Here is a 15,128-nt window from a genome sequence, read left to right on the forward strand (position 1 = left end):
CGCGGCCCCCTCTCGAATACGCTGAAGGGACTCCGAGACCTTCTTGGTGAACGAGGCGGAGGGACGGACCGGCTCGAGAGAATCTTCCGACGCTGGGTTCGGGTCGGCAACCAAGGCCGCAGTCTTCGGAGCCGACGCAGCTCCCCCCTTTGCCTTGTCAAGTGGAAGCGGTGCAGCCAGAGACTTGGGGTCGTCCTGCCGCTTCTTTGGGGCCTTCTTATGGTCATCGACCTTCTTGGTGTCGACGCGACTCTTCAGAGCGTCGACCAACTTCGGCGCCGACGCAGCCGCGTCGGGCGTCTTCGCCTTTGGCTTCGAAACCGTAGTCTTCGGATCAGCCATTTTGGCGTGGCTCTTGAGCTCGACGGCCATCTTGAATTTCTTCGGCGCCGGGGCCTCCGAAGTCTTCGACCCAACCAGTGCGACTTGCGCTTTCGGTTTCGATACGGGTGGCGTCGACACCGATGGTTTCACTTTCGGTTTCTGCACCGGGAGTGGTGCCGCACCAATGTCCGTGGCCGGGCCGGAAGGCGGAGCTGTGGGACGGGTAACGAGGTCTTGGGTAAGGCCCGAAGGCGATCCCTCGACCTGGGCCTCATAATGGCGGATGGCCCCGGAGTCAGTCTGAGGAAGCTCCTCCTCCGAGCTATCCTCTACGGTGGCAATGGACCCGTCGTCGTCCCCTACCTCCTCGACGACTTCCTCGAACTCCTCGTCTTCCGCGTCGTAGTTTTCCTCGACCTCCGACGCCGGGTTAGATTCCGAGACATTCTGGATGGAGTCGTCGTCAACATCCTCCTCGAAGATGTTCGCTGGAGGGGGTGCCGAACTCTGGGCCTGCAGTCTTGCGGCCCGGCGTAGCTTGAGAGTCTTCTTCGACCGGAACTTGGAGCAGGCCATACACTTGGCCTCGTCCTGGTCCGGTGACAAGCACTTATTGCACACTGGGTGCACGTCGATGTGCGGGTACTTCGAGGCACACACTGGGCACCTCTTAAATGGACTTCCTTCCATGATGAAGTAGTCTGGAGCGTCGTGTAGGCCCGTCCGCGCCGAAAGCACGCGGAAGGGCAGCAATGGTTCGGAGCCGATGAACAAACAAACCCGAACGATAGACAATACCGACGCGAGTCCTAAAGACCTTTTGGTCTCAAGTAAATGCCTTTTAAGTGGACTAAGAATAAATGTAATCTAATGTTCGAGGCATGTGGGCTGCTGAATTCATATCTGTGCATAGATCGCCGCCTAGTGTTGGGTCCGGATGATTGCACATTGTTGTCCTGGAAGAGTCTTCGAAGTATCACGAGATAGGTGGCTCCTCCCCTGGACTACAGTGTGCATGGGCATCGACTCCATCCCCAGATTGTTTTTTTCCGCCATTGGGTTCGGATGTGTTTCGGTTCCCTCTGTCGGAATCGATAATTGTGTAACTTTCTTTTTAGAGCCAAGTCATTTAAGGACTCTTCAGTTATTTCTGATATTCATGTTAGACATACATATCTACCTTGGTATAATATGATAATCACTTTGTCACTGCAAAACATATCATGTATACCTATGTGAATGATCATGCATGCAAAAAAAATTTGTAACTACTATATGGAGGGATCCCGAAAACCAGAAAGAATAGGTATTTTTTGGTTGCACAAGATTCCAGTGTATAAAGAAAGCTGTCTTTACCCCGGCGTAAGCAGTCCCATGTACTAAACACTGATCCGACAACTACCCATTTAACGTAGAGCAAGAGTTTATTTTCATAAACACATTGTTGTAGACGCAATATTGTTTAGCATTGCACCTTTTTTTGAAAACTTTAAACAGCTAGGTGATTGTCCACCCCGAGATTCTCCTACCACATTTACCACATTAGATTGTAAATAATGCTTGCTCAGAAAGTATGATTCACTCCTTGGTACAACATTTTTATTAACATGCAAGTCTACTCACGATCACATATGGATCGCAAAGGGACCAAAGTGATGGTGTATGCTAACATTCAACTCTTTATAGAATACTCATGCTGGGAGACCCAGGCACATACAAGGCATTTGAAATTAAAACCACACAAAATTACTACACACAATTATAAACGTGTACCTACAGAAGAAATCAGTAACCACACTCCGCTTGCATGACATACTATACGAATGATAAGAAAAAGTGAATGCCATGTGAATGCACTTATGCACGGAGGGATGGAGTTTTACAGTTTGTGATCATTTTGGCAATCAGAACAATAATATAAGAGATGTACTGCCAGTTAGGACACTCAATAGATCAATGCGCAGTTAGTGTTAATATTGTACACATTTTTAAATGCTAGGTACTTGATGTGGAAGAGGGACCGTGGATGTGATTAGAAAATGTTGCATACTTTTATTTCGAGTTATCCATCATGGTTTTACCTTCCTTAAATTTAAAAACAATAAATATCTCGTCCCTTGTTCGGGATGCCGGAAATCCTAAATAGAAAGAGTAGCTTCTCTATGAAAAATTAACACCATACATATTTTGAAGCTGTCTATTAAAAACTCCGAAGTACTTTGACTGGTATCCAGTAATTTCCTTTGACAAACTAGATGGAGCATTGTCTGCTTCCCTCTCCCATCTAGGGCAGTGGGTAAGCTGAAGTGCAATTAGCAACCAACAAAAAACAAGCATTTACAATGCAATAGGTCTCGCAGCATTAAAGTTTGAGTAATTGGCATTGTGTATGACAATGCGTTGCATAACATTTTTAGCAAACTTTGAATTGGTGAGCAGTGAGAGTGTGTGCAAGAGTATGCTGTTGCTCACAGCTGTTATTATTCACACAGCTCTGATGATGCACCTCACGCACGGGGCTGACGCAGTTATTATTCACACAGCTCTGATGATGCACCTCAGGCACGGGCTCACAGCTGTTATTATTCACACAGCTCTGATTATGGACCTCACGCACGGGTCTGACGCAGTTAGTATTCACACAGCTCTGATGATGCACCTCAGGCACGGGCTCACAGCTGTTATTATTCGCACAGCTCTGATGATGCACCTGAGCACTCGGCTGACGCAGGTATTATTCACACAGCTCTGATGATGCACCTCAGCACTGGGATGACGCAGTTATTATACATACAGCTCTGATGAGGCACCTCAGCACGGGGCTGCCGGCAGTTATTATTCACACAGCTCTGATGATGCACCTCAGGCATGGGGCTTACAGCTGTTATTATTCACACAGCCCTTATGATGCACCTCAGGCACGGGGCTGACGCAGTTATTATTCACACAGCTCTGATGATGCACCTCAGCACGGGGCTCACAGCTGTTATTATTGACACAGCTCTGATGATGCACCTCAGGCACGGGGCTGACACAGTTATTAGTCACACAGCTCTGATGATGCACCTCAGGCACGGGGCTCACAGCTGTTATTATTCACACAGCTCTGATGATGCACCTCACACACAGGCTCACAGCTGGTATTTTTCAAACAGCTCTGATGATGCACCTCAGGCACGGGCTCACAGCTGTTATTATTCACACAGCTCTGATGATGCACCTCACGCACGGGGCAGACACAGTTATTATTCACACAGCTCTGATGATGCAACTCAGGCATGGCCTCACAGCTGTTATAATTCACACAGCTCTGATTATGCACCTCAGGCACGGGGCTGACACAGTTATTATTCACCAGGCTCTGATGATGCACCTCACGCACGGGGCTGACGCAGTTATTATTCACACAGCTCTGATGATGCACCTCAGGCACGGGCTCACAGCTGTTATTATTCACACAGCTCTAATGATGCACCTTAGGCACGGGCTCACAGCTGTTATTATTTACACAGCTCAGATGATGCACCTCACGCACGGGGCTGACACAGTTATTAACACAGCGATGATGATGCACCTCAGGCACGCACACAGCTCTGATGATGCACCTCAGGCACGGGCTCACAGCTGTTATTATTCACACAGCTCTGATGATGCACCTCACGCACAGGCTCACAGCTGTTATTATTCACACAGCTCTGATGATGCACCTCAGGCACGGATTCACAGTTGCCAAATTTGAAGGTAAATGAACTACACGGTAGAATTCGGAGGTGTCAATCGAGAAATCGTCCCCACCGTAAAAGCTATGAAGAATGGAATTTTAAAATGCAGTTGTTAAAACAAGCATTTGAAAATCTGCATTTAATTAAGCAATAAATAGGTCAACTCGGATCTCATCTCGCCAAATAGATAAGAACATATTTGTGTGAAGGTGACACGCCTGGCCACAACTTACACCCCCAGGAGTTCATGGGAGCGCATTTTTCGATGGTATTAAAGCACCAGCTCAAGTTATTAGTTCTTTCATTTCGGCAACATGGAGACCAGACATCTTATTCCCTTCTGGAAACAGCAGTCGCAAAATCCAACTTGCCAACTCTGTGGATATAATCAAGAGTCACTGGCCCACATCTTCTGTTTCTCCAGTACCCTTGGCACAAAAAGGAAAATTCTCCTAAAACGAATCCTCAGAAAACTGGAAATAGGCTCATGCAGGGAAGCGGTACCTACTTGGTTAACTGGCACGTCTGTGCCCCTAGTTTGCAGGGTATAACGTTTTTAATGCCTCTATTTAAAGAAATTACAACAAAAAACAAGAAACAAACAACAAGCAAACTCACCGCCGCAGCCCGGCTTCAACAGGAAGCCAGGCAACCTTTGACAAATACAGGAAGCAGACGGAAGCCTACCCCGCCGCGCTCCTGTGCCCGCCGGAAGATTTGTGTCTCAGCTAGCGGGCTCCCGTGCCCCACAGCCCCCGCCTGTTGCCCAGAATGACCCGCTGGCTGCCGAGGCACACGCAAGAAGAACCTGGTGAGTGGGGTGTGAGGGGGATGTGTGGGCGCGTGTGTCTGTGTGTGCGCGTGTATGTGTGCGATGGCGGGGGTGGGAGGGGTTCTCTGTATGTATGTGTGCGTGCGTGCATGGGCGCTCGTGTGTGTGTGTCTCTGTGCATGCGCATGCGTGTGTCGTGTTGGAGCTTTCCAGGAGAGGAGACAGGAGCTGGCCACAGCGAGCGCGTTCGCGTGCGCGTGGCCCGCTCAATTCCGAGCGCGCGGCCAGCTCCTTTCCCCTCTCCTGGAAAGAAGACTCGCTGACAATAGGTCTCTGGCGATACTACACTTTCGCGCGGCTAACACCTACGAGACCCAACAAGTACTAGCAGAGTCAGTAGGTCTGACCTTTCAAAAGAGACTGTCGAATTAATAGATTTGTCAATGCTTGGTTGCACTATCAAAAAAAAAAAATCCAAAATAAAATAGAAACAAAACTCCCACATGCAGTCGGAGAATACAACTCGTCTAGACAAAAGGATATGACTTCAGGAGATGAATAAAAACAAGATAAGAGTAGAAAGCCACTGAATAAATAGCAAGGAACTAAGACAGATATGAAAACCATCCAATCATGAGCAAGGGGCTGACTCAAAGTCCACTCTATGAGTTGCACTGTTCACAATAAGTTGTTGACAATACCAGCTAAAGTTGTCTGTAAGAGTCCTAAAAAAGGCGTTTCTTAAAAGCACAGAGAAGGCAGTCAAGGCAACGGCTGCCACAACAACCAGATATATTATAATTCCTGGCTGACAGAAAGAGTTGTTAAAAGGCCTTGTTAGGGGGGGGTTTCAGCAGGGTAGAGAAAAATCCCATTGAGAACAAGGTAGTAAAGATAATACTTCGTTTCAGAAAATGGGCTGCAACATAACGATGAACAGAAACAGAACAAAACCGCAGACATCAATCTGTGGGACAAATATGTAATGAGACCTACTATTTCAGATCTTCCCTCCACAAAGCAGAAATGTTAACCAAGGACGATTATCACTACAGTGTATGCTGGGATTTAAGAGTAACAAAAATAAGGTGATGGATGGTACACTTGAATTAATCTCCGCCACGGGCAACCGATAGGAGCTGCATCTCAATCCATCGTTTTTTGCTCATCATGCCGCCTCAGTTTTAGCCCACCCATATGCAAATCCATCCCAACCCTGCTCAAATGGGAGCGAATAGGACACGTTACAACGCAAACATTTACAATGCATGCTTTTACAACACGGTTTTTACATCACATCATACATTACAACGTATGATTTTACAACGCATGCTATCACAACGCATTTTTAGAAGCACAAGTTACTACTTGTGTAACGATATATCTGTAAGAGACATTAGTTAGTGATAGATTCCTTACCTTAGAATATCCCCAGGCGTCAGACTGGATCCGGAAATTTTTGCGTAGCAATACCCCTGCGCGCTGGTAGGCGTCGTCTGCAGCTCCGCGTCCGTCGTCGGCGTCGTGAGCGCCGGGATGACGTCATCGGAGTATATAGACGGCGCCCATGCGCGCTGACGTCAGTTCTGATGACACAGCTTTTCCGCACCAGATACGCAGAGCCATGATAGAACTAACACTGGTGCCATTGAAACTAGGGCCCTGAAAGGGGATGACCTTAACCCTAAATATCGGTTCGCAGAACGGGGAGGATGGGAGGGCGGTAAGGAATCTATCACTAACTAATGTCTCTTACAGATATATCGTTACACAAGTAGTAACTTGTGCATCTGAAAGAGACACGTTAGTGATAGATTCCTTACCTTAGAATAGATACCCCAGCAATACCAACCCCGGTGGTGGGTCTGCGAACCAATATCACACCAGAAAGTCCTGGAGGACGGAACGGCCAAAGAAGCCATCCCTCCGGACTTGACTGTCCAGGCAGTAGTGTCTTGCGAACGTGTGCAGCGAGGCCCACGTGGCTGCCTGACAGATGTCCTGCAGGGGGACACCGCGGCCCAGGGCAGTTGTCGTTGCCGTGGCCCGAGTGGAGTGAGCCCGCAATCCAGCCGGGGGCTCCTTCCTCGCCATGGAGTAGCATGCTTGGATGCACAAGATGATCCACCTGGAGATGGTCCTCTTGTGTACAGCCTTTCCCTTCTTCGCGCCCACGTAACCAACGAAGAGTTGGTCATCCACCCGGAATTGGCGAGTGCGGTCCAGGTAGTAGGAGAGCGCACGTTTTGGATCCAGACGGTGGAGCCTCTCTTCCTCTTTCGAGGGATGCGGAGGCGGAAAGAAGGTGGGCAAGGTGATGGACTGCCCGATGTGGAAGGCCGTGACAACCTTGGGCAGAAAGGAAGGTCGTGTACGCAACACCACCTTATCAGGATGAACAGACAGGAAAGGCGGAGAAGAAGAAAGAGCCTGGAGCTCACTCACCCTCCTGGCAGAGGTGATGGCAACCAGGAAGGCCGTCTTCAGCGTAAGGAGACGAAGAGGACAGTTATGAAGTGGCTCAAAGGGAGCCACATCAGATAGGTGAGAACAAGGTTCAAGTCCCACTGGGGCATCACGAAGGGAACAGGAGGGAACATGTGTGTGATGCCCTTCAGAAATCTACTCACTATAGGGGACTTGAACAAAGAAGGCTGATCTGGTAGCCTCAAGAAGGCAGAAAGAGCAGAAAGGTACCCTTTAAGAGTGCCCAGAGCAGAGCCCTGCTGGGCAAGGGAAAGAAGAAAGAGCAGCACTTCCGAAAGGGGTGCAGAGAGGGGATCCACAGCCTTTGCTGTGCACCATGCCACAAATCTATTCCACCGGCAGGCGTATACCGACTTTGTGGAGGGACGCCTGGCTGCCAGAATGATGTCACAGACTTCGGGAGGCAAGTCAAATGGCCTCAACTGCCGCCGCTCAATCTCCAAGCTTGTAGGTGGAGACTGGACAGGTTCGGGTGCAGGACCGTCCCCTGCTGCTGCGACAGAAGGTCCTCCCGAAGAGGCAGACGAATCGGGGGATCGACTGACATGCTGAGTAGCTCGGGATACCAGTATCTTCGAGCCCAGTCCGGAGCCACAAGGATAACTTGGGCCCGGTCGCGCCTGATCTTCTTCAGCACTCTGGGCAGAAGTGGTATAGGCGGAAAGGCGTACAACAGGCCGCAGCTCCACTCGCGACGAAAAGCGTCTCCGAGCGAGTGCCGCCTTGGAAACTCCAACGCGCAGAACTGCTGACATTGCGCGTTCTCTTCTGTGGCGAATAGATCTAACCAAGGCTCTCCCCACTGTCGAAAGAGACCTTGCGCCACGTCCGAGTTCAGACGCCATTCGTGATCCATCATGCACCGGCGGCTGAGTTCGTCCGCCCTGGCATTCAGAGAACCTGCCAGGTGTTGAACCACCAGAGTCACGCCCTGATGTTCCAGCCACTGCCAGAGGCGCAGAGCCTCCTGGCAAAGGGTCCACGACCCCACACCGCCCTGTTTGTTGCAGTACCACATGGCGGTGGTGTTGTCGGTGAACACTTGCACCACGCTCCCCCTGACAGAGGGGAGGAATGCCTTCAGTGCAAGACGAATCGCCCGCAGCTCCAGAAGGTTGATGTGGAGCCGGGACTCCGCCGGAGACCAGAGGCCTCTGATCTCCGCCTCTCCCATGTGGCCTCCCCAGCCCTGGAGGGACGCGTCCGTCACAACTACGTGCTCCGGCTGGGGTAGAGAGAGGGGTCTGCCACTGACCCAGTCGCGGTCCGTGAGCCACCACTGCAGTTGCTTCGCAGTGCCCTCCGAGATCAGGACATGATCGGACAGGTTGCCCTGATGCTGGGCCCACTGAAACTTCAGGTCCCACTGCAGAGCCCGCATCCGCCACCTGGCGTGACGCACCAGAAGGATGCAGGAGGCCATCAGTCCCAGAAGCCGCAGCGTCAACCTGACCGAGACCCGGGATAACGGCCCGAAGATAGGAATCAGAGCCTGAATATCCCGAACCCGCTGCTCGGGTGGGTAAACCCGAAACTGCGCCGAGTCGAGAACCGCTCCGATGAAGAGGAGCTTCTGAGAGGGACACAGGTGTGACTTCGGCACATTGATGGAGAACCCCAGCAAGTGCAGGAGGTCGGCCGTAGTCTGGAGGTGGCTGACGACTGTCTGGGGCGAGCCCGCCTTCAACAACCAGTCGTCGAGGTAGGGGAAGACTGATACCCCCTGCCTGCGCAGATGGGCTGCGACCACCGCCATCACCTTCGTGAACACCCGTGGGGCGCTGGTAAGGCCGAAGGGGAGCACGGTAAACTGAAAATGCTCTTGGCCTACCGTGAACCGCAGGTAACGCCGGTGGGCCGGCAGGACGGGGATGTGGAAATAGGCGTCCTGCAAGTCCAACGCTACCATCCAGTCTCCTGGGTCCAGGGCAGCCAGGACCTGAGCCAAAGTGAGCATCTTGAACTTCTCCGTCCGGAGGAAGCCGTTGACGTTCCGTAGGTCCAAGATAGGGCGTAGGCCCCCTTTGCCCTTCTTGGGTACCAGAAAGTAGTGGGAGTAACAGCCACGTCCTACTTCTGGCCCAGGAACGCGCTCGATGGCCCTCTTGGCCAAGAGGGCCGAAACCTCCTCTTGCAGAAGTTGCAAGTGATCCCCCGACACACGGTGGTATTGAGGTGGCATGGATGGAGGGGAAGACTCGAAGGGGAGGGAGAAACCCCTTCGGACAATTTGCAGCACCCACCTGTCCGAAGTGACTGTATGCCAGTGGGAGAGGTGATGGCGAACCCTGCCTCCCACAGGCGTCACATGGGCCTGAAAGCTCGGACTAGGAAGGTTTTGAGGCGGGGGCTGCTGAGGGAGGTGTGGACTGGCCTCGCCGCTGGCCCCGACCACCGCCACGGCGGTTCCCACGGCCGCCACCGCGTTGCTGAACATTCTGCGGCGCGTGGCTGACGGTCCGTGGTGGGGCGCCCCTTCCGTGGCCACGAAAGGAGCGAAAGGCACCCGATTGCTGGCGTGGGGCCGCAAGGCCCAAGGACTTGGCCGTGGCCCTGGAGTCCTTAAAACGTTCCAGCGCATGGTCTGCCTTCTCGCCGAAGAGGCGACGGCCATCAAACGGCATGTCCAGGAGAGTGGCCTGGACATCGGCCGAGAAATTGGCGGACCTCAACCAGGCGTGGCGTCGAACCGCCACCGTCGTTGCCATCGCCCTGCCCAGTGAGTCCGTGGTATCCAGCCCACACCGGATGGAAAAGCGTGCCGCATCTCGGCCGTCCGCAAGGGTTTGGCTGAGTTTAGCCCTGACCTCCTCAGAGCATTGTGGCAGCACCTCCGCAACCGTGTCCCACAGAGTGTGGGTGTAGCGGCCCAAGAGACAGTTGGTGTTCACTGACCGGAGCCCTAGGCTCACAGACGAGAAGACCTTCTTCCCGAACTGCTCAAATCTCTTGGATTCCCTGTCGGGCGGGGCCGACGGGAATGCGGACTGGGAGTTGGAGGCCTGGATGACCAGGCTCTCGGGGGTGGGGTGGGTGGACAAAAAGCAAGGGTCGCCCGGTGCCGGGCGGTAGCGTCTGGCCACGTTCCTATCCACAGGGGGACCTGTGGCGGGCTTGGACCAAGTGCCCAGCAGAACGTCACACAAGGCCTCATTGAACGGCAGAAGGGGCTCCGCGGAGCCGGACTGCTGTTTGAGTACCTCAGTGAGGAGATTAGTCCTCACGGCCGCGACGGGGAGCTCAAGGTGTAGGGCCTTAGCTGCCTTCGTCAACACTACACTGTAAGCAGAACCCGCCTCCGAAGCCACAGTCGGGGGCGACGTAAATCCAGTGTCTGGCGATGTGTCAATACCACTGGCCTCCCCAAGCTCATATGTCCAGTCCTGATGAGACTGGCAATCACGTGCCAGAGGGTCCTCGGACCCCTCCCACTGCTCCTCGTCACCCGGCTCCTGGAGACCAGGATCAACAGCCAGGGCCTCCTCGTGGAGATAGAATTCTCCGAAGGTCGTCGGAATCGGCGCCCAGCGGCGCCCCTCCGACGCCTGAGGCGGACCGTAGGAAGCATTGGGGTCGGCAACCACTACGGCTGCCGGGGACGACACCTGAAGGGACGTCGCCGGTGAGGTCGTAGGGTCGACCGGCGAGGTCCCGGATCCGGAGCCGGATCCAGCGAGGTCGCGCGGCGCCGGGACCGAAGTCGCCAGCGGCGCCGGGGCCGAAGCACCCGACGTCGTCGGGGCCGAAGCGCCCGACCCGGAAGGACCTCCAGACGGAGCCGATCGGCCCGAAGGCGCCACGGGAACCGACTGAGGAGGGAGGGCCCTCATGGCCATGAGGTACCTCTCGACCTCCTCCTGCGACGCGCCGTGCCCAGGGACCCGAAGGTGTGGGGCAGGCGGCGACGCTTGCGACTCCCGCGGAGCCGCGTGGGCGGTGTCGCCCGAATCCCCGGTCGCATCGTGCGAGCGACGGGGCGGGTCGGAGGACCGATGGTGTCGCTCCGACCTCTCATGCCTCTTACCTGAGGACTTGGAACCAGACGATCGGTGACCACTCCCGGAACGTCGATGACTCCGACCTCGCGACCTGTCCCTCGACCTCCCGTGGGACCGGGACCGGGACCTGGAGCGGCGCGGGGCCGACTGCCTCAGCTCGAGACGCTTGCGGGACCGCTCCCGCCTAGCCTTCGACGTCAGGGCCCGGCAGTCGTCACAGGTTCGATCGTCGTGGTCGAGGCCTAAGCACTTCAGGCACCGGCGATGGGGGTCCGTGACCGACATGAGTCGGCCGCACTTCGAGCAAGGCTTGAACCCGGGCATCCCTGGCACCGATAGTCGAGAATCGACTAAGTAGAGGATCAAAAAGATCAAAAAAGATTTCAGTCAAAAAGTGACTGGGGGTAGAGCTTCTTCCGGATCTGCGCTAGCTGGCGCGGAAAAAAGAAGAACTGACGTCAGCGCGCATGGGCGCCGTCTATATACTCCGATGACGTCATCCCGGCGCTCACGACGCCGACGACGGACGCGGAGCCGCAGACGACGCCTACCAGCGCGCAGGGGTATTGCTACGCAAAAATTTCCGGATCCAGTCTGACGCCTGGGGATATTCTAAGGTAAGGAATCTATCACTAACGTGTCTCTTTCAGATACTACATTACAACGGACTCCTTTACAACGCTTACCATTACAATGCATAATACTTTTAGGGCAACAGTAGGGTAAGTGTAGGATAGTGTAGGGGTAAAAACGACTATTCCCACTCCAGTGAGTTCAACGGGTAGGGTAAGTGTTGGATAGTGGACTATTCCCATCCCACCGTAAGACTTAAAAAATCCCCATTACTTACCTTATAATGCGTTGTAATGGCATGCTTTGTAGTGGCATGCGTTGTAATGGCGGCATTGTAACAGCCGCGTTGTAAAGGTAGTGCATTTCTAATGGATGTTTCCCATGGGAGCAGTCCAGTCTGAACTGACAAGCCAGTTCCTCCTTGAACTGGAACACAAGCAACGCAGGATCGGTTTGACCCTAATTAAGGCTCATCAGCCAGGTATAGGTTACTTGTCGCACTTAGGGCATCAACTTCAACAACAATGTGATGGATGGAATGCTTCAATTAATTTCAGTCACTGGCAATCACTCAGGCCCCATCCAAGACCATCATTTTTACGCTTACCATGCCACCTCAGTTAGACCCAGCCATATGCAATTCTTCAATCTTGACCCCACTCTAATGAAAGCAGTACAGTCTGAAGTGCCAGGTCAGTTTTCCCTGAACTGGAATACAAACAACCCAGGACAGCTTTTGCCTCTATTAGGGATCATCAGCCATGTATATCTTGGTTCAAGTAGAGGAGTGAGCCCAGGACCCACGTACCTGTTACACTTGGGGCGGCACACTAAAGTATTAAAAAAAGTGATGGATAGAATTCTTGAATTAATACCAGCCACTGGTAATTACTCAGGGCTGCATCCACCTCATCATTATTTTGTGCACCATGCCACCTCAGTTTGGACCTAGCCACCAGTCTACTGGGCTTGAGACCTTGATGGCCATGGAGTTCTTCAACCCTTCGTATCATGAGGTGCAAAGAACTAAAGAGTAGGTTATTTCAGAGAAGAAAATTATTGTTTCCATATGTTGTAGATCACAGTACATTTGTCACATGATTGCCCACCTTGTCATATATCCAATTCCTTCATTAGCTCTCACTGGAGGTTGCTGTTGCAGCACGCCTTCCTTTGGTTTTTGAAGCTGTTCAATGACCGGGGTTACTCCTAAAACCAGCAAAGCACACCGATGGATGACCGAGTTACACACAGAGGTGTAAACATCTTGACAATCTGCAACATCAATGCTGTCTCTTCGCTCCTCCTGGAGTGGTACAGGTGTTTCACTATCTCTTGTCCCCAATCCAGTTCCAGTGATAGACACAATGTTCATTCGATCTCGGTCCCAGCTGCGAGCTACTTCACGTGCTGATAGGAAACATTGAAAGATTTCTGTAATATGCAACACAAAAACGAGATCTTAAACAATGCTGTATTAAAAACAGAGATATTCACTTCACCGACATGTCATGACACTGTTGAAGAAGAGTGGGAAAGGCTTGATTTTGGAAAAGATTATGTACAACCATCATACTATTAACTAGAAAACGATTTATATAATGGATGCTTTGAGATATGTAGTTTATGATTCAGTATCCACACAAAACATCAACACACTTTTGTTTTGAGAATACTCACTCCTTGGACACTGTAAAAAAGTAGTTAATATTTTGCTTTCAGGTTTGGGGTGGGGATTTGTGTCTCTTCAATTCCTACATAATACCGACTAACACTTCAGGTAACAATGTTAATTTATGGAGGTTTCGACAAATTCAGCACATTTCCTGAATCCTCTTCAGAAATAATAAAATGAAATTGAAAGAATGATGTTACTTACCCTGTGAGCATCTGTTCTTGGCATGTAGTGCTGTAGATTCACATACTCCTGCCATCTAGTGTTGGGACCGGATGTGTGCAAGTTGATTTTCTTTGATGAAGACTATTGAGTTATGGGGTCAATTGACTCCTCCTCGTGGTGATAATGCGCATGGGCATCAACTCCACTGTTAGATTGTTTTCTTGCAAGCGGGGGAGAATGGGGTGTAACTAAGCTTCAGTAAAGAGATGTCTGTGCCCATGAAAAGGTCAAAAGAACTGCAACTGCCACAGGTGTCCAGACAGGAGGGTGGGCACATGTGACATACCCTGAAACCGGTACCAGGATGCTTGTTTCCGGTCCAGGGAGGACCTGGCCTGGCAGTACGGTCTGGACTGTTCCCATGGGGCACAGGGTCAAGACTGATTTGCATATGGCTAAGTCCAAACTGGGGTGGAATAGTGGGTAAAAGAACGATGGATTTAACCCCGATCTTTTGACTGTGGGAGAATGTTTTCCTTGTCAGCATTCCGTCCATCATTTTTTTGTTTGCTGTAACACTTTTTGCCTTAAATGGGATGGGTATGCCCAGACGTGGGTCCCTTGCTCAATGTGCCACTGGATTCAAGCTAGCCTGGCTGATGAAGGGTGACATACCCTGAAACCGGTCCCAGGATGCTTGTTTCCGGTCCAGGGAGGACCTGGCCTGGTAGTTCATTCTGGACTGTTCCCATGGGGCACAGGGTCAAGACTGGTTTGCATATGGCTGGATCCAAACTGGGGTGGCGTAGTAGGCAATAGAACAATGGATTTAACCCAGATCTTTTTACAGGGGGAAAATGTTTGCAGTGTCAGTATTCCATCCATCATTTGCTTGCTGTAACACATGTGGATCTACAGCACTGCATGCCAAGAGCAGATGCTTACAGGGTAAGTAATATAATCCGTTCGAGGCATGTGTGGCTGTCGATACACAAGTTTTGCATAGACTGTAAAGCACCCATAAGTTTGGTGAGAAAAATATTGAGATTCTATGTGGATGCAGGTGGAGGTCTGGGTGGAATTACTATTAAGGCCTTCCACAATAACTTAGGCAGTTTAAACAAAGATAAGTGTTGCCTGTTTTGGAGCTAGGCGGCCACTGCAGCTAGAAGTAAACATACTGAAGTGAAGGCAAGGCCAGAGAGCTGTAACTGGAGAAGAGAGCAAGGAATATGCTACTTACCAGTATGCATCTGTTTTTGGCATGTAGGGCTGCTGACATTCATATCTGTGCATAGATAGCCGCCTAGTGTTGGGTCCGGATGATTGCACATTGTTGTCCTGGAAGAGTCTTCGAAGTATCACAAGATAGGTGGCTCCTCCCCCGGACTACAGTGCGCATGGGCATCCTC

At 51.8% G+C, this 15,128-nt stretch overlaps 1 protein-coding gene across 9 annotated transcripts in view; it reads right to left on the minus strand.

The window, feature by feature from the left end:
• The window catches only part of HERC1 (HECT and RLD domain containing E3 ubiquitin protein ligase family member 1), a 2,101,515-nt gene that overhangs the window by 1,745,946 nt on the left and 340,441 nt on the right, over positions 1-15,128 (minus strand). For 6 of the 9 annotated variants that reach the window (XM_086959398.1, XM_086959394.1, XM_086959401.1 and 3 more), the window contains exon 23: positions 12,986-13,310. In XM_086959398.1, the coding sequence (XP_086815524.1) occupies positions 12,986-13,310 (325 nt within the window). The remainder of the gene's footprint in view (positions 1-12,985; positions 13,311-15,128) is intronic. The other 3 variants (XM_086959402.1, XM_086959399.1, XM_086959397.1) reach the window with 1 other exon arrangement.

The sequence above is a fragment of the Lissotriton vulgaris genome, chromosome 2_2 (genome assembly GCF_964263255.1).
Source record: "Lissotriton vulgaris chromosome 2_2, aLisVul1.2, whole genome shotgun sequence".
Taxonomy (NCBI): Eukaryota; Metazoa; Chordata; class Amphibia; order Caudata; family Salamandridae; genus Lissotriton; species Lissotriton vulgaris.